At 47.8% G+C, this 24,482-nt stretch overlaps 1 protein-coding gene across 4 annotated transcripts in view; it reads right to left on the reverse strand.

Moving 5' to 3' along the window:
- Positions 1 to 7,227: 7,227 nt before the first annotated feature.
- CFAP61 (cilia and flagella associated protein 61) overlaps positions 7,228 to 24,482 on the reverse strand; it is a 244,904-nt gene continuing 227,649 nt past the window's right edge. For 3 of the 4 annotated variants that reach the window (XM_070419827.1, XM_070419826.1, XM_070419830.1), the window contains 2 exons: positions 14,778 to 14,868; positions 7,228 to 7,700 (listed from right to left, as the gene is read on the reverse strand). In XM_070419827.1, the coding sequence (XP_070275928.1) occupies positions 7,500 to 7,700; positions 14,778 to 14,868 (292 nt within the window). In that variant the 3' untranslated portion in view covers positions 7,228 to 7,499. The remainder of the gene's footprint in view (positions 7,701 to 14,777; positions 14,869 to 24,482) is intronic. The other variant, XM_070419828.1, reaches the window with a different exon arrangement.

The raw sequence follows: 24,482 nt of genomic DNA on the forward strand, positions 1-24,482 counted from the left end.
GTTGGCGCGGCGCGAGGGCAAGGCACTGGCCGGGTCCCACCTCTGCGCTCGGCCGCGGCGGCCTCAGTGCCCCCGGCCCATGCCCCGGGCGCGGCGGCTACGGGACTCGCGTGGCGCCGGTGGCGGCTCAGCCCGGCTCTGTGCCCTGCACTCGCGTCCCAAACCCCGGGCCCAGGAGCCGCTCCCTTTTAACGGGGGGAGGGGGCTATTGTTCTCGCCTCCCGCTTCCCCCGGAGCCAATCAGCACGCCGGCAGCTCCACCGCCGGGTAGGGTGGGAGGGCGGCGGGGCAGCCAAAAGGGAGTCGGGACGCCGGGGTCGCCCGCTAGGTGCGGCAGATGTACCTGAGGGCGAGGGGCCCCCGCGTGCGCCCGGTCGCCGCCCCGCCCGGCGCCGCCGCCCCGCCCGGCCCAGGCACACGCCCGGCCCCGCCTCACTTCACGGTCTGCTGCTCCTCTATGGGGAGGCGCACGTGCCGAGGCTTTGTGTCTCTCCTCCGGGGGCGCGGAGCCGCCAAATGGACCCGTCCATCAGCACGACAATGCACGCCCCCCTCCCGCGCGGGGATTACCCGCGGGTCGCGAGCAAAATAGCAACAAAGGAGAAGAATGGCCCCAAATATGTCAGGAGGATTCAATCCGCGAGCCGGAGCGGAGGGGAAGTTGGGCGGGCTGATTGGGTAGGGGCGGTGGTGGGCCGCAGCAGGCGAGGGGGAGATGTGAGTGCGGCTGCTGGGGCGGGAGGGGGGGGGGGCGGGGTAGGCACAGGAACTCCTCGGGGTGTTTAGGAAATAATCAAGAATTGAAAATAGCTGCAAAGCCCGGGCTGCCTGGAGTCCCCACTCGCGCTTCGGACGGGTGGGCCGGGAGACCCTGGGTCCAAGCGAAAATGGGGTTCCACGTTTCGGTGGATGATGTGACCTTCTGGCTGCAGCTGAGGGTGGTGTTTGCGTCCGCAGCCAGGGCGCGCGACCCTGGTCCTTGTGAAGGTTTCTCTTGAGATTGAGAAGCAGTTTGGTACATAGGGCACTTCTTCAATTGCCAGCAGACGAAGCGCGAAAGGGGTGAGGGGGCGGACTGGGCTGGGTTCCAAAAAGAACTTCAATTTCCGAACTTTTTTTTTTTTTTTAGTTCCGGGAAGTTTGGGGACTGGCATCCTCGGAGGGGCCGGGTGTAGCCCGCTTGGAGCCTCCACGTAGCCCAGGGCTGGGTTGATTCGGGTGGTATTGGCCAAGGTCCGAACCCGAGGTCAGCCGCGCGCGCCCCGGTGAAGTTGGTTTCCGCCCTCCTCGCGCGGCCTCATGCATTTTCATTCGGAGCCGGCATTTTGTCTGCCGGTTGACATCAGATGCTAAATCAAGGGCTCCAATCAAGGCTCTGCGAATAAAGGGGCCGCCTGTCTCCACGCAGCCCCCCCGTCCCCCCCAGCCATGCCCCCTTCACCTTTGTGAAGGAAATTAACCTCCAGCTATTGAGCGGCGGTCGCGGCCAATCTGGACGCCAAAGCGACGCGTGCTGCTGGCTGCGAGGGAGGGGGGCAATCTGTCCTCAGAGGCAGGCTGCGGCCTCGGGGAGGACAAGCTGCGCCCCCCTCCCCGTGCCACCAGGACAAGACAACAGCCAAGATCATATGGACCCAGGCTTGGCCCTTTGCTTCCATCCTCTTCGCAGCCTGGCGCAGAGGAAGCACAAAGGCAGCATCTCCGGGGATGGGGGGCAGAACCCCAAGCCTAGTAGTGGCCCTGATCCCCCGCCGCGTTGGGAACAAGTAGCAAAGCCACATAAGTTAAATGTGATACGTTGTGAGGAAGATGTCCCTTTATTGAAAGAGAGGGAAACGGACGTTTTCCTGCAAAGCCCTGTGCATCCAGACAGATTTTGCTGTTTTGCTTATGCTTAATTCCACTGAAGGTATTTAATTATTTTCAGATTTTCCCTCAGAAAATACCCTGGCGTGGAAATTTAATAGAATTTTAAAACATGAGTAGTAAGTTGTAACGGGATAGTTGTTAGGATTTATCGAGGGAACAGATATTTGATGATTTTCTTTGTGATATTTTTCTAACTCACAGACTTAAAAGGGAAGGATACATATAACGGAATATATTTCGAAAGCTCTCGCTCTCTCTTTTTTTAAAAAAAAAAAAACCTGTTAATGAGATGAGTGCTAGTTCTGAAAAGAAGTTAGACATCCTACAATAAGTTGATCTAAAATGTATAAATGTGTTTCCATCTAAAGTAACTGATGTTATTTCCTTGCTCTCGTGAGCGCTGATGAATACGGCTAGTGAACAGAAGTGGGAAAGGGATTCCGGGACAGCTTTGGCCAATTTTATTTTCTAATCACGAATCCCATCTGGATTGTGGAATAATAGGGCAGGGGGCTGGGTGGGCGATCCCTGACTGACTGGGGGGTATTTGGTCTCGCCTGTGCAACACTCCTTTCATTCAACAGATAACAGGGAGAGGTAGTCACCTGGAGAATCCTTTAAAATAACAACACCCGTCATTGTAAAGAGGGGGGTGGGGTGGGGGACCCAAAACAAAACCCCTGCCTAAATGCAAGGAATTCAAACAGGGCTCTGAATTAAGCCAAGAGAATCTTTTGAAAACTATTGAGACACTGAGATTCAATGGACCCGTTCCTTTTTTTATTTGTGGTTTCTAGTCTTGCTAGTAAAGTGAAATATGCTTTCAGATGGGTACGGTCAAAATTAAGCGGCCCTTGAAAGGTACAAGTATTAAAAACGAATCTCACCACCCCGAGCTGGGGGAGCATCAGGCTGCGAGCACCCCACCGGCAGCCTCTGAGAACCGGCACGCGTGCACCCAGTCGTGGGTTTCCGCTGTTTTCTCCGTGACTTTATTTCTCAGAACCCGTGCACCTGCGGGATGGGCACGTGGAGATACTTGTCTCCCCCAGGAAGGGCGCAGCCCCGCCGCCGCTGCCCTAGCGCCCGGCGTCCGAATACCCGCTGGGAGGAGCTGAGCTGGGAAAGCGCTGAGCGCAGATTTGCCCCCCAGCCCACACTTCAGGGGAGCTTCCCCGAAGCCCACAGGCGTGAGGAACCCAGGAAGGGCCGACGAAATGTCCTTCCCAGGTCCCAGGTGACTCTCCCTTTGCTGTAGGGCCGTGGCGAGCGCTTGGGAAAGATGCGGCGGCCTCTAACGCTTCCTGTCCTTGTGGCTTCCTCCTAGGACGACTGGGCTGCCGTCGGGGAGCGCGCGGGGTTCACGGTGACCTCCTAGCTCCAGGGAGTTTCTAGAAAGCCTGAAGCATGGAAACGAGCACAAAGGGGGGAATTTCGTCCTAGAAATGGCCTCTTGAGGTGTCCACCAGCCCAAGCAACCCCTGAACTCCTGAGAGGCAGAGACGAGAAGGTTCGCAGTCTCATCCCGCGGCGCCGGCCGAGTTTGGAGACGCCAGGGAGGGGCGAGAGGGAGTTGTCAGATCCCCCACCCCCTCCCATACCCCCCCCCCCAACCCTCCCTCTGGGCTGAGCGCTCTCCTGCGTGTACAGGAGCCCACCCCAGGCCCTCCTGGCTCCCGAGCCGCGATCCCAGCCTGAAGCCCGCGTTACCGCCTTAGTACCCGCCGTCAGGTCCCGGAGGGGCCCGTGCCCGGAGGGCTGCGCACGACCCGAGCCCGGGAGAGGCTTTGTGTTTGCAGGAATGAGGAGCTGTTTTGTCCGCCCCAAGGGCACGCGAGAGACACGCGCAGCCCGCCGCCCGCCGCCCGCCGCCCCGCTCGGCCACGCCGGCCTCCCGGCACCTTCCGGGCCCCCGCCCGTGGGCCGCCGCCTTTGTTCGGCACATTAGCATAAAGCTGCCAGGGATCTCCCGTTCAAATAATTCCACACAAAAGGAGAGAGCATGAAAGAAAGCGAACAAGGGAGAGTCTGCGAGGCCGCGCCGTCCGCCCGGCGCGGAGCGGCGGCGCTCAAGTGCGTCCCTCCCCTCGAGTTTCGAGTGCCCCTGGCAATCTGCTGCGCGCGCGCACCATCCGCGGGGGGTGGGGTGGGGTGGGGGTGCCCCTCTTTACGCCTCTGAGTGCGCCGTCGGGGCGCCGAGCGCGCCTCCAAGTGCCCTCGGGACTGTGTGTTGTTGCCTCGGGTGGGACTGTCCAGGCCGGTGGGGGAGGAAGGTCCCGGCTCCGGACTGGAAGGGTGGTGCAGGCGAAAGCTGGCGAGGGTGAAGGTAGAAGATGTATGAAAGTCAAAATAGAGACGTGGGCCTGGAAGCGCTGGCGGGGCACCGAAGGGACGGGATGACCTTGAACATGGGCGCAGGAGGGGGCTGCTTCCGCCTGTGAGGTGACGGCCCCATGTTCCGCGCGCCTTCGTCTCAGAAAAGGCGCCGACGAAACCCACTAGAAACTGACCAGAAAGGCCCCTGCGGCGCCATTCCTCCCTCTCCTTCCGCCGGGGTGGACACGGGGACTCCTGGGGGCCAGGAGCGAGCACTTTCCACCTTGGCCGGGGCTCCCCTATTCTTGTTCCTGCTCTTGGTTTTGGGTTTATGTATTCTGACCCCGCTTCCTCGTTCTCTCCTCTTGTCCACCTGTCTTCCTCTTTTTCTACCATCTCTGTCCTCTTCCCTTCCCCTCTCCTCCCTTCTCTCCTCTCCCTCCCTCCCCTCTGCCTCTCAGTCCCAGTCTCTGCTCCCCTCTGTCCCGGTCTCTCCCTCTTTCTGCCCCTGCCCAACCCCTAGCCCATCACTCTCTCCTCTTCCCAACTCTCTCCTTCCTCCTGTCTCTCCCCCATCTCTCCCAGTGTCTCCCCCACGTCCCCTCTCAGACCGTCCTGCCCGCTCCCCCAGTCTCTTCCTGCCTCTCCTCCACCCCTTCGTCCCTCACCTCTCCCCCCATCTCCCTCTCCTCACTCCCACTCTTCCCTTCTCCCTCAATCCCCCCCCCCTCCTCCCCAACCCTGTCCCTCTCCCAACTCTCCCTCCTCCCGGCAGGCAGGCAGGCAGGCCAGCGTGTGTTATTTTATTTGTCTAGAGAGAGCCTATTTGTTCAGTGATGTGTGGCCTCCCGGCCGCCAGCTTTAATGGGGGACGGAGAGGCTTGGTTTCTGTGAGCATTAGCATACAGCTGCCCGCGCCTGCCGTTCCTGGGCTCACTTTATCCCAGCCTTACCATCACCTCTTCTCTCAACCAGAAAACAATCAACAGCTCCGCACACAGGCGACTCCAGCCCCTCGCTCACCCGGTGCGATTGTGTTCCTGTTTCTCTCTCTCTCTCTCCTCATTCTCTCCCTCCCTCCCTCTTCTAAGGGTAAATATTGATTGGCTGGCTTTACATTTTATTCCCCATGCAGTTTCTCTTTCCTCTGTCACCTCGTCTTATATTTTTCTTTTGCCTTCCTGTGATATTTGGGTGAAATATGAGGAGCCATTTGGGGAAAGGAGGTGGCTACACTCGATTGCAAACCAACATAAGCCAAGAGATCATTGGAGGCATCTGGAAGGCATGGTTGTTGCATGCGATTTGGGGAAAACTTCGGAAAATGAACTTTGGTATTTTCCCATCAGAACTCTTTGTTCAAAACCATAGAATTCCAAAATCAGGCTTAGAACCCAAGATGTCCCCAGCTCAACAGCAAGTACTGAAACACACAGGAACTTCATGAATGCAGTGTCCCCACAGAAGCTATGAAGTCCCAATATCGGTCTCTTTGAAGCCCTTTCTTTTGCGAGTCTTCACCATTAGTAAGGAATAAATATCTTCATTCTCCCAAAGCCCTTAAGACCACCAGTTTCAATCTGGGATCAACCACTCTTGGGTACTTCTCTTATTCTTAGAAAGGTTGTTCCTCAGTGATAAAATGCTCCTCTTCACATGTATACTAAAATCTATGCCTAGATTCCCAAAATGACCTCACTTACTGACCATGAGATGGTGGTTACAGTAACCTCCTCTGATACACTTTGCAGACTGAAAGGTGATCTAGGCATTTTCAAATTTGCCATGATACCTATGGAGGTCCGAGACTGCTTTTTAAAAAGCAGCAAAGGAAAGCATTAAATGATTCAATATTAAAACTGGCATTGCCATATGGGGTTCCTTTAATGTGACTAGAAGCTTTTTAACTTGGTCACAGAAATCTTAACTGTTGATCCTCTGAGGTTGTTCTGTTAATCTCCACCCAAGGGTCATAGAAGCTCACTATTTGCTGATGAATGGGCCTCTCAGGGGAAGGGAGTGGGAGGAGGATGGTTTCTTGAGCTGACTCATTCACAGGCCCTTGAAATAGGGTCTTTGGTTGTTGGGATGGCAGTTTGAAGAGTAAACCAGTAGCAGTTGTTCTCTGTTCAAGTTACACAGTTTACCATGTGGCCGGGGCTGAGTAAAACAGACACATGAGGGAATTCGTGGAGGTTATGGCTTACTTTTGCCTGCCTTAGAAAAATCAGTGTCTACTGTGCTAGAACGACGTTATTTTTGAGAAGTATTGATTCGATGATAAAGGGTGTGGAAATCTGTAATGCCAACTACGACTTTCCGTCTAATAGCTGTGTTATCCTTGTAATTGTGCCAACTTTTGCTAAACATTAACATGAATGCAAAAAGTGAACACAAACTGGAATTATGTCCATGGAAACCAATTTTAAGCCCCTGCTGGTCAAAATTCAGTCACAAATAGTGTCACAGTAACACCTAAAAGAGATCCAAAGAAATGAAAACAGTCTTATGTGTTGTTTCTAAATCCACATGTTTTCTAGTAGGCATTTAATTTGCTTTATTTGTAAGAAGGTCTCTTACCCACATTATAGGCGACATGTACCAGGCCCCCAATGCAAAGCAACAAGGCTAAGGGATTAAGGAAGTCAACTAGAGTAATTTCTGACGACCATTTTCTATTCTAACACCCACGTATGAGATAAAAAAATAAGAAAAATAAAATCTGTACGTGTATTATATTCTAGTTTTTCACTGCATTCATGCCCATGACCTGCAACATGAAATAGAAATACAGGGTCTGTGATTGCAGCCTCCTCATTCCAAAAGTTGCTTTACATTTTCCTACACAATCAGTCCCTCTGATGTTGAATTACAGAGTTAATTTCTCATCATCAGTTTCACGAATGTTCCATGTGGGCACACGATTTTCCTTTTTATTGCCTAGGATTATTCCTGGGTAAACGTGAATAACAAAATTGGCGGCAGAACGTTTCAGGAAATGAAAGTCATACCCAAGGTAAAAACACGTTTTACACAGTCTGATCTTATTTTATTGCGAAAACAGATTCTTCTGTATAGACATGTCTGGTATTAGCAGAGCAGCTCCCTGGCCCAGGATAGAGGCGCACAGCCGTGCGCCACCTACTGGGACGACAGAAAATGACATGCGTAAGTGCATGCGGGGGAAGACAGAACAAAACCAGGAGACAATGGTGCTTGGCTGTCAAGCCAGGCTTCAGAGAGGCTTCCTACTTATACAGAGCGCTTCTAGGAACTACAGGTGTGGGAACAATAAAGTGGAGACCGTGGCCACACTAAATGATGCCTGGCCACGCGTACATAGGCAGGTGGTAGTGGTTATAGTGCAGGTAGTCAAGGATGCTCCTCTCCACCAGCATCTTGTAGATGCTTTCCTCGTAAACTCTTTTGAGGTATGTCCTGGGCTTCTCAGTCAGGTCAATGTCCTCATCTACTAGCTGACGGGCTAACTCTTCTATGGAGGGAAGTTCTTCCTCCTGGAAAACACAGTAAGAGGCCAGATACAGAAATTACATGCATGTAAGCCCCATGACGAGAGCAGTTGCATGAACATGAAGAACATAGCGCTCAGTTCCCCAAGGATGGTCATTGTTTCCTAGCTTTTAAAAAATATTTTTGATTGTGGCCAAATATACATGACAAAATTTACCACTTTACCCATTTTTAAATGCATATTTCAGTGGCATTAAGGACATTCATGTTGTTATGCAATCATCTCCAGAATCTTTTTATCTTCCCAAACTGAAACTCTGTCCCCATTAAACACTAAGTCCCCATCCCCCCTCCTCCCAGTTCCTGGGAACCACCATCCTACTTTCTGACTCAATGATTTTGACTACTCCAGGGACCTCATAAAAGTGGAATTATATAGTATTTGTCTTTTTGTGATTAATTTACTTCACTTCGCATTACATCCTCAAGGTTCATCAAGCATGGTAATTTTAAGCTCTTGATTTGCAGATAAAAATGATCTGTAATCATGCTTATTTTAAAGGGAGTGATTAAACGTTTTTTTTAATTAGATTTTTATTGATTTCAGAGAGAGGAAGGGAGAGGGAGAGAGAGATTGAAATATCAATGATGAGAGAGAATCATTGATTGGATGCCTCCTGCATGGACCCTACTGGGGATGGAGCCTGAGCCTGCAACCCAGGCATGTGTCCTTGACTGGAATTGAACCCCGGACCCTTCAGTCTGCAGGCTGGCATTCTATCCATTGAGCCAAACAGGCTAGGGCTGATTAAATTTTTTTACATGAAAACTCCTAGATGGTTTACTTCATCTGGTTAGATCCTTAATAAATAGGATTTTTAAACCTTAGAATACATTCTTAGTAAAGCCAAATTTCATTGATATCTCTGGAGATAGAACTCTGGGAGAACAAAGTTATGTGAAGTTGAGAATCATATGCTGTGCATCTCCCTAATATCGTAGAGATTTCTCCCCAACATTTTATTCCAAAAATATTCAAACACGCAGCAAGTTGACAGAATTGTACCTGGATTCTATGGCCAACTTTGCACTATATTTACTTCGTCTGCCCATGTATCTATTTATAGGAGGATTGTTATAAAAAGCACGTCACCAAGGTTTGAGCTGCATGCTTTCTGAACACCACAATAATTGAAAATTACCTTAAAGGAAGAGTCACATGGACTTGCATGCTATATTTATTTGAACTTCTAATAATTCTTTTTATTTTGAACAAAATAGTGGATAACTTGCAGAGTTCTACTGCATCATTAATTTATTAATAGTAAGAACTTATAGATAAAAATATATTCCAATTATAGGGAGGCATAGGGAAATTGTCACTTGTTTTTTTAAGTGAGACGCTACTAAATATTAGAGATGCCGAATCACTGGATTGCCCCCAGCAGCCCCCAAGCTTATATGCTGCAATATATGAGCCTTGTTTCTTCTCCCTTAATTTTTCAGGAGAATTATATCAGGCAAAATCAATCAACTTACAATTATTTTTATTCCCACAATAATTATTGAAGACTCTGGGCTCTTATATAACACTGCTCTGATATTTGGGTAAATGGTGTAAAGTCACAAAATAGAACTTTTAAATTTACCTAAGACAAACAGTGCTCTCTAGATTGTAAACAGGGTTTTTTGTGCTTTTTACTTGCTTCTTACTAGTATAGTGTGATCTCTTAGTGTGACCACCTTCCCTCTCAAGGTAACCATCTCCCCTCTCAGAGTGCTCACCTATGACCAACCCACTTCCCAATGCCACATGAAATACATGGTCCTTTGTGTCTGGGTCTTTCATTTAACATAGTGTTTTGATGTTCATCCACTTCGTAGACTATCTCAGGACTTCATTTCTTTTTATGGCAGAATAATATTACATTCTGTGGATATACCACATTGTTTATCCATTGATCCGTTGATGGCATTTAGGCTGTTTATTCTGAATAGTGCTGCTATGAACATTCATGTATGAGTGTTCATTTGGATTTCTAAATTCTTTGGATGTACATACCTAGGAGTGCAATGACTAGGTCATATAATAATTCCATGGGTAAGTTTTTGAGGAACCATCAAACCATTTTCCACAGCAACTGCACAATTTTATATTCCCATCAGTAATGTGTGAGGGTTCCAATTTTTCTATATTCTTGCTAATACTTGTTATATTATTACTTTTTTGTAGAGCCAGCCTAGTGGGTATAACCTGACATTTCATTGTGGTTCTGCTCGGAATTTTCCTAATGATTGATCATGTTAACATCTTTACATGTAAATGACTTTACTTCTGGACTCTCAATTTTATTTCATTGATCTGTCTACCTACCTTTATATAAGTACCACCCGTCTTGGATACTGTTGATTTGTAGTAAGTTTTGAAATTTCATAGAGTACTAGAGGCCCGGTGCATGAAATTTGTGCACTGGGAGTGGGGGCTGGGGGGTCCCTCAGCCTGGCCTGCACCCTCTTGCAGTCCGGGACCCCTTGGGGGATGTCCACCTGCCAGCTTAGGATACAAGATCATACAATAATCAGTGGTCTACATTAACAATCCCAGGGGGGATCGGGCCTAAGCCAGCACTCAGACATCCCTCTCGTAGTCCATAGTCCGGGACTCTCGCAGTCTGGGACCCCTCGCTCCTTACTGCCCGCCTGCAGCGGAGGCGGAAGAGGCTCCCACCACCGCCGCTGCACTCACCAGCTGTAAGCTGGGCTCACTGTTCCTTAGCGCTGCTGCAGAGGCAGGAGAGGCTCTTTCCACAGCTGCTGTGCTCACCAGCCAGCCAGCCAGCCAGCCTTGAGCCCAGCTTCTGGCTAAGTGGTGCTCTCACAGGGAAGCACACTGACCGCCAGGAAGCAGCTCCTGCATTAAGCGTCTGCCCCCTGGTGGTCAGTGCATGTCATAGAGACCAGTGGTTCCATTGGTTGTTCCACCATTTGATCGATTTGCATATTAGGGTTGTATTATATAAGATGTCCTTTGATTTTTTTTTTTTAACAGCCAAAATTGTTTTGGCTGCTTGGAGTCTCTTGCATTTCCATGTAAGGGTTGGCTTTTCCTTCTACAAAATATATCATTGGGATTTTGATAGGATTGCATTGAAGTGGTGGGTTGTTTTGGATAGTATTGCCATCTTAACAATATTAAGTCTTCAAATCCATGAACACAGACGTGTTTCCATTTCTTTGGTTTCTTTCAGAAATGCTTTGTTTTCAGTGTGCAAGTCTTGCACCTTCTTGGTTACATTTATTCCCAAGTATTTTATTTTTTTAATTTTTAAAGAATCTTTTTATTGATTTCAGAGAGGAAGTGAGAGGGAGAGAGAGACAGAAACATCACTGATGAGAGAATCATTGGTTGGCTGCCTCCTGCATGCCCCACACAGGGGATCCAGCCCGCAATCCAGGCATGTGCCCTTGACCGGAACCGAACCTGGGACCCTTCAGTCCGCAGGCCAGCATTCTATCCACTGAGCCAAACCAGCTAGGGCAGTATTTTATTATTTTGATGCTATCATAAATTGAACTGTTTTCTCAGTTTCATTTTTGGATTATTCATTGTTAATGTAGACCACTGATTATTGTATGATCTTGTATCCTATAACTTTGCAGAATTTATTTGTTAGCTCTAATGTTATTTTGTGCATTTTATAGGATTTTCTATATAAAAGATCATGTCATTGGAGAAGAGAGATAGTTTTCCTTCTTCCTTTCCAATGTGGACGCCTTTTTTCTTTTCTTTTTCCTGCCTAATTGCTCTGGTTAGAACTTCCAGTACGATGTTAAATGTGATGAAAGCAGGCATCCTTGTCTTGTTCCAAATCACAGAGGTGAAGCACTCACTCTTTCAACATCATTGTATGAATGCTTTACTAGGTTGGGACAGTTCCCTTCTACTGTTTTGTTTTTTTTCAAACCGCTTTTACCATGGAAGCGTGTTTGATTTAGCCAAATGCTTTTTCTGCATCTATTGAGGTGGTAGCATTTGCCCCCTTCATTCTATTAATGTAGTGTATTACATTGACTAATTTTTATATCTTGAACCACTCTTCCATTTTGGGGGGGTAAACCTCACTTGGCTATGGTTTTATGCTGCTGGATTTAGTTTGCTAGCTATCAGTTGAAGATTTTTGAATTTTAACACATAGGGAATTTGTTCTGTGGTTTTCTTTTCTTTTGACATCTTTGTCTGGTTTTGGTGTTAATTCTTTAAATGTGAAGCCATCTGGTCCTCGGCTTTTCTTTGCTGGGAGGTTTCTGATTGCTGATTCAATACTTTCACTTTTTATAGATCTGTTGAGATTTTCTATTTCTTCTTGAGTCAGTTTTTGTAGTTTATGTGTTTCTAGGAATTTGTCTGTTTCATCTAGGTTATTTAATTGATTGGCATACAGTTGTTCATAGTATTCTCTTATAATCCTTTTTTACTTCTGCAAAGTCAGTAGCAATGTCTTTCATTTCTTTTAGTAATATATCCTTTTTCTTAGTCGGTTTGGTTCAAGATTTGTCAATTTTGTTGATTTTTTCAAAGAACCAACTTTTGTTTTCATCAATTTTCTCTGTCATTTAAAAAATTTTCTATTTCACTTATCTCCACTAAAATTTTTATTATTTCTTTCCTCTGCTGGGATTGGGTTTTGTTTGGTTTTCTTTTTCTAGTTCTTTAAGATATAAAATTAGGTTATTGACTTGGAAACTTTCTTCTTGAAAAATTATTGAGTGATTGATTGATTTTAGAGAAAGAGAAAGAGAAACATTGTTTTGTTGTTCCACCTATCTATGTATTCATTGGTCAATTCTTATATGTACCCCGATCAGGGGCTTGAACCTGCAACCTTGGCATGTTGGGATGATGCTCTAACCAACTGAGCTACCTGGCCAGGGCAAGATCTATCTTCCTTCCCTTCCTTCCTTCCTTCCTTCCTTCCTTCCTTCCTTCCTTCCTTTCTTCCTTCCTTCCTCCCTCCCTCCCTTCCTTCCTTCCTTCCTTTCTAAATGTAGGTATTTATAGCTATGAATTTTCTTCTGAAAGCTTCTTTTTGCTGCATCCCATAAATTTTGGTGTGTTGTGTTTTCATTTTCATTAGTCTCTACGTGTTTCTAATATCACATTAGATTCCTTTTTTGAAATAAAAGAAGTTGCTTAAGAATATGTTGTTTAATTTCCACAAATTTGTGTATTTTTGTTTTCTTTCTGTTTTTGATTCCTAGTTTAATTTCATTGTGGTTAGAGAATATACTTTGTATGATTTAAATACTTAAAATTTATTGACAGTCATTCTGTAGTCTAACATATGGCCTATCCTGGAGAATGATCCGTGTGTACTTAAGAAGAATGTGCATCTTGCTATTGTTGGGTAGAGTGTTCTATATATATGTGTTAAGACTAGTTCTTTTATAGTGCTGTTCAAGTCCTCTATTTCCTTATTGATCTTCTGATTATTCTATGCATTATTAAAAGTGAGAGAGTGAAGTTTCCAACTATTATTTTAGGACAATCTCTTCCTCCAATTCTGTCAACTTTTGCTTCACATATCTTGGGGTTCTGTTGTTAGGTATGTGTATGTTTATAATTGTTATATAGTTCTTAATGAATTTTGAAGGGTAATTTTTACTCCACATTTCACTCTGGTCAATGATTCTTTGGCTTCAGTCGCAGCTAACTGCAATGCCAATGGATTTCCTCTCTACGTCCACAAAAGGATTTGAGATGTCTTATACTGAGCTTCTTTTTAAAATAAATGACATATAGATTTGAGGTGACTTGTAACAGTCATAGATAATAGTCTTTTATTTCTTTCTCCACATGCAGAGAAAGAGGAAAATTGATATGCTAAGCTCTGGGATAGCACAGTTTATGGGACTGAAGTTCTGAATTTGCCTGAGGAAAAGGCAGAAACTGAGATGGAATAGGTTACAGCAACTCAATGTTAGAGGAAAGGAATTACTGTTATTCTTTGGGGATGGTTATACTCTCTATTTCCCTAATATCAGACTCTTAAATGAAATTCCTGCATGTGTGCATGTGACTGGCATTTCCGTTGTCAGCCTGTCTCTACCGTAACCGTCACCACCGCTGCTACCTGTGGTGGTCGGCACTTACTGACAGCCTTCTTCTGCGCCAAGTTCTTGCACACATCACGTCCCCTCCTTTACCCCTTCCTCAGCTCTCCGAGGTGGAACAGCTAGGCCCTGTCCCCCAGGGATCTGAGCTGGAGGCAGAGACCACTACATGCACCACCTCTTCCTGTGGCCTTTTCCATTTGACAAATACAAATGTGGAAAACAGAACAGTCCCCAGTGGAGGCTTTTCTTTCAGAAGTTTCACTTTCTGGAAATCTAAAAACCCACAAGAATGGTTGGGGAGCCTTTCGTGTGTCTTCCCCAAATGCCCATGGCCACTTCTGACCTCCTGCAAGGGCCCGCTGCCCACGCTGTTCGTTTATAGTAAACTGACCCACAGTAAACGTCTGTTCACTGGTGCAGGCTGACGGTCCTCAGCGCCACAAAAGCGGATCACTGGGTTTGACAGTTTACTTAGAAAGATGAAGGAAAAGCTTCCCTTTTAAGCTTGACACCTAAAACCCTTGGCCCTATGCAAAACATTCACAGAGAGGCTCAGAGCTGGGGTCTAGAGGAATTTGGCACGGAGGTTTGATGGGTAAGTAATAAAGGAATGGATGTTTCCTATGGGGCAGCAGTGAGCTGCAGATTACATTTTGAGAGGCAGTGGGAATCTGAGGCATCAAAGGGAGGGCAGTCAGCACCAGTCTTACCACCCAGTAGATAGAACTCATCTCCAGTTTTCAGCCAACACTGTCAGCTGATGATGAAAATACAATTATTTGTGAAAAGGAAAAGGAAATGTGCCCCTCATAAAAGGATTTAAATAATCCATGTTCCCTGAATATCACCATCATGTTTACATACACTGTAGTTTGTTTACATGAAGTACAGGTAGTTTTAAAAGTAAAACCATAAAGTGGGAATGTAGGGGAAAGTCTAAATGATCAACAATGCAAATGGTTTATAATTTGCAAGGAACAACCCACATAGCCATTAACCACTCTTACCTTCTTGGAGGTTAAGATTTGGCGTAACTCTTTCCTGAGATCAATAAAACGATCGTGAAAGAGGGCCATGCACCAGGGCTCCGTGAAGTAGCTAGTGAGGGAAGAGAAGATTCAGTTAGCTGGAAACCCTCTCATTACCACTAATAAAGTATTTACCTGCTTTTTTGCCTTTGCAAATTACAGTCCTGGCCCCACTGCAATCGTTTGCTCATAAAATGCCCTGTGGAACAGCCTGGCCAATCAATTTTTTAAATGGATGTTCCTGATGTAGGGCCAGGTTCCATAATTACATTCAAAGTGGTTTAATTCAGGGCTGGGGCAAGACCCAGTGAAGAATCCTGATTTTATCAGAATTTAAAAGCCTGAAGACTTGTAAAGAACGGTGTCTCCATTATCTGCCCTCATTTGAGAAAAACAGATTGCAGGATTAACTGAACTGCTGCATAAACAAATTAAATTTGGGGAGACAATAACACAAACGTTGCTCATCATTAAGGTTTCTGGATTAATAATGACCAGAAAAACAGGCCACCTCGGTGTTGCAACACGGTCCTCGTACAATTGCCCTGATGCTTAATTGAATCTCTTTCAGGAGAGCAGCTCTCTTCGTGTTTGTATTTGCTAACTTTTCACAGAAAACTGCTTGGATACATGCTTTCTTTCACGGGAACAATATGGCTCTCCTTTATTTACTGAGGGCTGAAAATCTGATGCATTCTTGGAATAACCAAGAACATTTGTTGGTGTTCTAAACTCTTAACTTTATTTGAATGCTCAGTGTCTTGGAACAGGAAACTTCACTGCTTCAGGGTTAGAGACACATCGATTATGCGGGCTTCACTCTTACTGGATGTCTGTCATCCCTGTTACTGTTAATAGATGTTATATAGGTGCACAGGGGAAGAAAAAAAAACTGGTGCCCACACGCAGATGGGCATCTTCTGTTTTCCGAGGCTTAAAGTTAATTCTCGGGGAAGCAGCTAATGAGTCCCAGGGCCTACTGAGGTATTAAGAGACAAATCTAATGACAAAAGTCTGTGCTATGAGCAGCATGGATTTAGCTCTATCAGTTATTACCTATCATCCACTCACTTGACCAGAACATGACCCAATTTCATGCTTAATTACCTACTTGGTTGTTCAGATCATATGTTCCTCCAACTATTAAGTTTACTAATATTTACTCCTTCCCCATTCTGTGCTCAGAACTGATCTGGGTACTGGGGAAACAGCAGGGACCAAAACAGACAAACACTCTTTATATTCGAGCCACAAATAGGTAAATATATAAAATGTTAGAGAATGAGAACTGCTTAGGAGAAAGCATAAGTCCAGAAAGGACAGGAGGAGGCCAAAGAAAGGTTACGTCACCTAAGGCGGTGACTGAGCGAGCAAGCACCTGAGGGGAGCGAGAGCGAAAGCCTGGCGGAGATTGCAGGGAAAAGGCTTCGGAGAGAGGGAACAGCAGGTGCAAACAGTGAGCAGAGGCAGGGCTGTGCCCAGACCATATAGGGAGGTGGGATGGATATAAACAAAGCGGGGGGGGGGGGGGGGGGGTAGGAGATGAGCTCAGGAAGGTGATGGGTGGGAAGGGTCTCCTAGAGGCAGGGGTATAGTCAGAGCTGTTGTGTAATCGCTCCATAGCCATCTAGCTCAGCATTTGCTGCAACAGGCATCCTATATTTGTTCATGAAATGAATGAATAATGAATGAACACACACTGCACTGTATATCTTCTATATGCCTGGCCTTGATTGGCCTTTCATTGATACAGAATAAAATTGTGCCAAATAAATAGGTGACAAAACTCTGCAAAATTCCCCAAATATGAAGAAAGGAGGAAACTCAATGGGAACAGCAGGAAAGCTGTGTGTGAAACCAGGGTTTAACGATGGTCTTTCTGAGCCCCGCAGCACGCAAAGGTGTGTCTGGGTGTCAGGAGGGCACCCAGTGGAAATCAGTCAGGGACTGCTCACCTCTGGAGATACTCGAGGCCACTGACCTTTGAATGAAAGCAGTCCAATCGATGGGAGTCCTAGCTACAAGGTTTTGGGCCCCTACAAACCCTGGCCAATGTCCAACGCCTAACTCTTGGAGTAAAGACTGGGACAGGGCTGGCTGCCCAGGAGGCATCAGCTCCGTGGGACGATGTTTTGACTTGTCTTAGACGGTAGCTTCTTAACCAGCATATCAATGACAACTGAAGTCCAGACACTTAAGCACAGCATTTCCAGGGCGGCCCCTGCCTCTTAGGTCTAAGCAACTTTTAGCGAAGCCTGAGGGAACTGTGGATGTGCCTGTATTGAAACTATCATAATCCCTAAGTTAGAAACCAAAGGGCCCTTTAAACTTGTTGCTCTCTTTCCTCAATTACTGAGAGTCCCACCCCCCACCCCGTGTGGTTCCGTGCACCATCAGGAGTTCCCACCGCCCCTTGTTTTGGTGGCCACAGCCACATCCTTCTCGGCAGCATATGCTCTGCCTCAGCTTTCCTTGCCCAGCCCGGCTCTGCTGCCACAACCAGGTGCTGTTCAAGCAGTCTTTCTGCCTATCGCCTTCAGAACTCTTGTCTCTTCATTGTCTTCTCCAAAGGGTTAGTTCTGCAGAAAACCCACTTCCCTCAGGTGTGGGGAGCCGCTACAGTGTTTGGACAGGTTCAAGCCTTGGACTGATGAGAGGGCACAGTCCTCTCATTGCCACGTGCAAGTCCCAGCTTGGAGGGCAGGGCCCTCCCAGCACAACTATAGCCAACAGCTGTAGTTGTAAGCTTGAACCTATGGTCTCAACACGTGCCCCCACGTGCCTGAGTGATGTGGGCTTGACAGAGTTCAGGTGCATGTAGTTGAGTAAGGATTGAAACCCATGAGAATGTTGTAAACATCTTGATCATGCCCTTACTTTGCCTCGTGGCATCTGCTATAAAATAAAGACATGCCCAGCTTTCATTCTCTTGTCTGTCTTTTCTAAGCCTCTCTGCCGCCCCACTCAGGTTCACCCTTGGCCGTGATGGCGCGGCACACTCAGGGTCACGCTACTGCCCACCCTGGGCTCTGGCCCACCATCTAGCACCCACATTTGCACAGCCTCTGTTCACAAAGCCAAACACACAAGGCCAGAGAAGTAAGTGGCCCTTGATCCTCTGTCTGCCCAGAGCTTGGGGAAAAGGGGTGATGAGGAAGCTGGACGCATTGCCAATTCTTCCTTTTGCTGGCTTTGCCACTCTCCATGGCTTCTCGCACCAGCATCCAGAAGAGACGACACCTTGGGCTTGGCAACCTCTGTTCGCATCACAGAATGTTGAGCGGCTTACACAGGGGCCTAGCAGACCTGAAATTGTGTTTCTCTCACACTCCCCACCCCTGCCTCCCGTGGTAAAACAGGTTGGTATCCCCGTCCAGAAGGTCACAATTTGTGTAGCCAACTGCTACCCATTTTCCTGGAAATCGCCAGTGGCAGCCATTTCTATATAATAAAAAGGTTTTATAGAATTCTACTTGGATTCCACTTTTTTTGTCTTTCAAGAAAGAAGTCTTGGGTTTCATTAAAACAGGGTGTGATAATGAAGTAATACCCTTGAAACCAAACCAACAAGTGGGCTTCTGAAGGCTCCTGTTAGATTTTATTGCCGTTTCAGTGGTGGTCCCCAGAGACATTGTCCACAGGGCCGTGAAATGATAGCGCTCCCACAGCTGGGAGAGCGGGTGCAGGTTCCCAGCCCACCCGGAGGGCAGCTTCTGCATATCTGTCTGCAGCATCAGACATCCCAGACTGCCCGTGGACCAAGTTAAACCTGGGCAAAGTGAAGCAGCTGCTAATTTGTAGGGTGGTTGTTAGATGTAAAGTGTTGTGGGTACAGGTGAAAGGGAATCTTCTGATTAAGAAAAAAAAAAAAATGGTACCAAAACCTACCTAGTGAAGAATCTCACTTGCAAGGTCCTTCTCCAGGTCTTACAGAAACTGCTTTTTTTGGTAGTAATTTTTTTAAAAAAATATGTTTTTATTGATTTCAGAGAGGAAGGGAGAGGGAGAGAGAGAGAAACATTAAAGATGAGAGAGAATCATTGATTGCCTGTCTCCTGCACGCCCCCCACTGGGGATGGAGCCCGAAACCTGAGCATGTGCCCTGACCAGGAATAGAACCAGTAACCTCCTGGTTCTTAGGTTGATGCTCAACCTCTGAGCCACACCGGCTGGATTTTGGGAGCCGTGTTTAAAGGGCTCGCAGGATGACCTCGGGGGTCCCTGTGATGAGGATGCCTTCCCAGGCTGCGGACCACAGTCATTGACCACTCACAGCCCCCAAGTAGCCTGGCTTCTGTCCATGACCCACTTTTATGCTCCCTGAGACCTGGTTTGCTTCTGGAAAATTAACTTTAAAAAAATAACCATTTTTTCTTTTCAGAGCAGCACAGAGTTCCCACACACTCCCCCTTTCCTTCAGTTCCCTAACACCCGCATTAGTGTGGCACGTTTTTATAATTCATGAGCCAATACCGATACATTGTTCTGAGCTAAAGCCTGAGGTTCACACTGGTGTTCATTTCCTGGGTTGCACATTCTGTGGATTTGACAAATGCAACGTCAAAAATCCCGTGCCTCCCATCCTCCCTCGGAACTCCTGGAAAATTAACATTTTAGGAAATGGACTTTTATTAGAGAAAACGTAGCTGTGTAACAATTCTATAAATATTTCAATAACCCTATTTCTCTCAGAAATAGAGTAGTATTCTCCCTTTCCCTCTCCCTCCTCCCTCCCCACAAAAAAAAAAAAAAAAAAAAAGCCCACTATACCTCTCAAACTTGCCTCCAGCCCCCAAGACCAACAGCCATGTGACTTGAGGCTTTGGTGTCCTGAGGTGCTGGATTTGGGCGTCAGTTTAGGATGAAAGTGATTTGACTCTGTTTTCTATAATGTTCAGGGGGACATGACAATTGCAGGCATTACAATTTACTTGCTAAAAATGCGTGTAAACCAAACACATGCGTGGGGCTGGGGTGAGGCTTGTTCACTGGGAATTTCAGAAGCAGGTCCGTTCTGGACAAGGAGGAAGCTGGCAAACGCTGATCAGAGGAGACCTCTCCGGTGGGCGAGGCATCTCAACCGCAGGGCGGTGAGGACCGGCTCCTTCTAGCAGGTGCCGAGGTACTTAATCCAACCGAAGGCACATTTAATCCCATCACAGGGAAAAGAAGCGGGCCTGCATTACAGCTCTCTCAGGCCTGCGTGGGAAAGACACCCTCCTTGATGGCAAGTGGCACCCGCTGAGCACTTCCTACACCGGCCACTCGGCTACTGGGGACCGAGGATTCTGGAAAGTCATGCCAGCTCCCCTTCCACACTAGCTGTGGTTTGCAGACATCCCTCTTCCTCCCTGGGTCTGGGACCGAAGCGCTCTGGGCTGGGGGAGCTGACTAAGGCAGCATCAGGGCACCGTCAGTCCATCTGTAGCTCAGACTTCTCTCCACTCCACATCTGCACCCCAGCTGCTCGCTGCTCCCTTTGCTGCCTCCCACTGTGGAGGGTCTCAGAGTCTCACCCCTCCAGTCCCTCCAAATACTTCTCACCCTGGCCTTCCTGCCACCCCCGCAGCCCAGAGGACCCTTTCCAGGTCTAAATCTTCCGCCGCAGTGCCATCAAAGGTTCCGGTCCAGCACAAACCTCCTCCTTGAAGCTCGCTCCTGGCTTAGGGCATCCACTCACTCTCTCAGCACCATTGTCGCTGCCCGGGCACGCCTGACCTTGCGGGGAAAGTTAGCCTGGTGCACGTCGCGTTCTCTCACACGCTGTGCACTCGGGGCCACGGCATCTGGCACAGGGCTGGTCCCCTTGGGACTGAAGGAGCAGGTGGGGCCCTCGCTCCTGAAGAGACTGCTCTCCCTCCCGTCCAGGGGGAGCCGTGGCCCCAGCTGCAGGGACCGGGCGGCAGGGTGGGTGAGAGGGGTTTCCCGTGGCAGGACCCCTGCGGGCTTCCTCTAAACCAGCCTAGGAACAAGGCAGCCTTCATGATTAAAGTGAGAAAAACTTTTTGAATTTAACCAAACTCATTTTGCAATTGGTTACAGTGAGTCGCATTAGATGGCCGCCTTTTGATATAAGCATGTTAGAAAGAAGTTTTGTTTTAACCCTTTGAGTGCCAACCAACATCCTAGGAACTGTGCTAAAATTGCCAAGGCATTTTTGTTGACTTTACAGCAGTTTAGGAGGAAAATTATGAATCGCAAGTCAATGAAGTTACACATTCAAAAGCTTAAGGAAACCTTGACTACACTGACATATTTAGCAATATCTTCATCACTAATAAAAGCAGACTTAGAGAACTGGACGCCATTTCGAAGCTTTGATAGCGCTCCCGGCACTTTTGGCGAAAGACAGGAGGAGCGCCGTCTCGGGGTTAAGAAACGTTTGAGGTCTAGTTTTTTCCCCACCTCCCAAACGGAATGACTTCTGTGCTTTGGGTTTCATTGCTTCTCGGCAGAAAGAAGAGGAACAGCCTTGCCTGGGCTGGGGGCAGGTCTGCATGGCTGGCAGCAAGTGCTACGGGTGATCAGCATTAGGGAGGAGCTTTCAGAAAATTTAAATTTCCAACAATATCATAAATTTAAAAAAAAAAAACCACACCTAGAAAATATTAACTTCTTTCCCAGTTAATATTCAAACGGGAAGACTGCTGCCACTGAGTAACCACATGGCTCGTCGCCTCGCAAACGTCAGGGGAGCAGGTCAGGCGAGAACACAGCAACAACTGTGTAGATGTGGATGTCAACACCGCAAAAGCCATCTCCGCCCAGCCGTGAGAACACGCTCACACGAGCTCTCCGGGGTCCCTCGCCCTTCGCCGACGGCCGGGCAGGTTTACTTGGGAGGACTTCAGTTCTCCACCACTTTTGCAAATAACACACTTTTCTCAGAAGCCCCAGGAAATGTCGACCCGTGGAACTGAATTAACCGTTTCTGGTCGATATGGTCCAATCGTTAAGCGATTGATCAGACTTCTCCGGAGCTCATCTTCATGTGCTCATTCGGCCTGTTGTATCGACAGCATCACACAGCCTGGGAGGGGATCTGCCGACTAGCTTGGCCATTGGTCACTCTGACGGCCGAGGAAAACAAATCGACAAGGCACACTGAGAACACGGCATTCGGCGGCCTCAGAAAAGGTACAATAGGTCCAAGGGAAAAGAACAGCGAGTAAAGGTGTTGCTCTTTCCAATCCTGGTTCTTATCTCTAAGGCCAAGGCCAGCGGGAAAGGGGAGCCGAGGAGGATCGAGGCTGCACCCCCAGCTTCCAAACGGTTCAACTGGAAATCGCTAAACTACTCAACAGTTCGGAACAAGGAGGTGGGTGGTCGGAGAAGGAAAACATCTCTTTCTCCAAGATCTCTGTGTTTTAAACGAAAAGCACGCTAGTGTTTGCTTGGTGTGATACAGCTTAGTTTTTGCTTTTAGGCCCATTAAGAGGATCTCCAGCCGCCACTCACACCTACACAGAGGTTTGCCCGAGCTGGACACGCCTCTCTGCGTGGCCTGTTCTCCTGGAAGGGCCTGCAGCTGGGCGGCCTGCAGGCTGCCCTTCGAGAATGAGTTTCTGACGGTACCTGCCCTTTCTTGTCCTGACAGCGCCTTAAATTCACGGCAGAGGACAGACAGTTCTCCCACAACGCCCGGCTGTAGGCCATGCTCAGCGGGGACTCTGAGCCTTGTGGTACTCTGGGCTGAGCACGGCTGCCAGGACCTGTCCCTCCCGTTTACATTCTGATACACAGATGGTAGGAAGTGACAAGCATCATGGTATGCATTCAACGGGCCAGGTATGACCTATAGACGTGTTTGCTTTGGCCTGAGCAACATTTGGAAATTGGATTTCTGGCCTTTCTTTAAAAAATAGATCACATTTGCCAATGCTGGGTCCTCAATGCCATGCGGCAGCCATCAGCTCAACTGATGCCCCCTGCGGTTCATCACTGTCAGCTCCCAGCAGCCTACACGGGGTGTGCCACACCTGGTTCTGGGGTTAGGGTGAGATAGATAGAGGCAGGCTGGTAAACACGGTTTCTGAGGCCACCTGCCCCACATCCCCTTCTCCCCGCTGGTTCGTGTGCTGAGAACATAGATGCTATGTCCTGTGTCCCTTTCTCCTTCCATCCATCCACCTGTCCATGTATCCAGCCCGCCCTCCATCCTAATTGATGAGGCATTTCTCTTTATTTCCAATGCCCACTTCCCTCTGGTTCTGTTCCCTGCTGCCTCAGTCTACCCTCAACGAATACCCTTCCTTCCCCTTTGTGTTTCTCTGACCTAGGCGTCTTCCAGAGCTTCTGACAAAGGGGAAGACTTAGGAGGCCATTCTCTGCCATGAAATCGTGTGCCAGACACTCTGCTGACATGGAGGGAACCACAGCGAGGAGGTGGTCCCCACCCCACATGTGCACACGGGAAGGCCGAAGTGCGAGAGGAGCTTACGCCAGCGCAGCAGGGAAGGGCTGGGAGGGAGGCGCTCTGGGAGGGCTGAGGCGAGAGCATCCCTCAGAGCGAGTGGAATGTGGTCCCAAGCTCACCTCTCATGGGCTCATGTTTGCCAAACTTCGGTCTCCTTGGGAACCCATCCATTTTTGCAAGGACTACGTTGATCTCAAAAATTTCCTTTCAATTAATTTGCTGTGTTGTTGTTGTTTTTAATCGAAATAACTACTCTGTCTTAATAGTATCTGTGAAATCACAGATTTAATGTGCTTGTTACATTTTTTTCTTATTCTTATTGACATTATGCCGTAATTAATGAAGATGTGCGGCTCTACAGCCTAAGGAATCTTGAATCCCACCTGCGGGCGCCCGCCACACTCTGGGACCCAGGTTTTCTTTTTTTTTTCTTTTTTTTAATTTTTTGCTTAAAGTATTACAAAGGGTATTACATAAGTGTCCTTTTTTCCCCCCTGCCCTTGACAAACCCCTGCCCTCCCTTACCCCCCAGTGTCTTATGTCCATTAGTTATGGTTATATGGATGCATACAAGTCCTTCGGTTGATCTCTTACTCCCCTCCCTCCTGTCCCCCAACCCTCCCTGGCCTTCCCACTGCAGCCCAGTTTTTCTTTGCCGCTGGAGCCGCTGTGGTATTCATCTGGGGACACAAGCCTACAGACACCGTGCGTAGTAGTCTCTGTGCACTATCCCACTTCATCCCAATTCCAGTTCTCTAGGGCGGGACTGGCTGGCTCAAGTTACAGATGAGGAAATAGGTTCAGAAAAGTGAAATGACTTGCCCGAGGTTACATAACTAACAAGGGGCTGAAACGGGTCTTGACCATAATCTCGTGACCTGAAAGTTCATGCTCCGAACAACCCCACAACCAGATCTCACTTCCTTGTGCTTGTTCCTTAGCCTTTCTGGCAACTTTCTGAATCGCCCCAGATTCCTTGGTATCCCCTGCATTAGTTAATATTAGGTTTGATTGCTGTTATAGAAAATTTCAAAATAACAGTGGCTTTTTAAAGGCATGAGTGTAGTTTTCTTTTATGTAAAGAATGTCCAGGTAGAATGTCTAGGGTTGGCATGGTGGTTCCATGGACATCAGATCATAATACTATCCAGAGGGCCTTTGGCCTCATGGTACAAAACAGCTGCCGAGCTTCAGTCGTCACATACATGTCTTGGATGGAGATAGGGAAAAAGAGGGCCTTCCCCTCCCGCTCAGGGAGAATTGTTAAG

This window comes from Myotis yumanensis, unplaced genomic scaffold (assembly GCF_028538775.1).
Source record: "Myotis yumanensis isolate MYYU_CA2020_CCGP unplaced genomic scaffold, mMyoYum1.0.hap1 SCAF_7, whole genome shotgun sequence".
In the NCBI taxonomy this organism is placed as follows: domain Eukaryota; kingdom Metazoa; phylum Chordata; class Mammalia; order Chiroptera; family Vespertilionidae; genus Myotis; species Myotis yumanensis.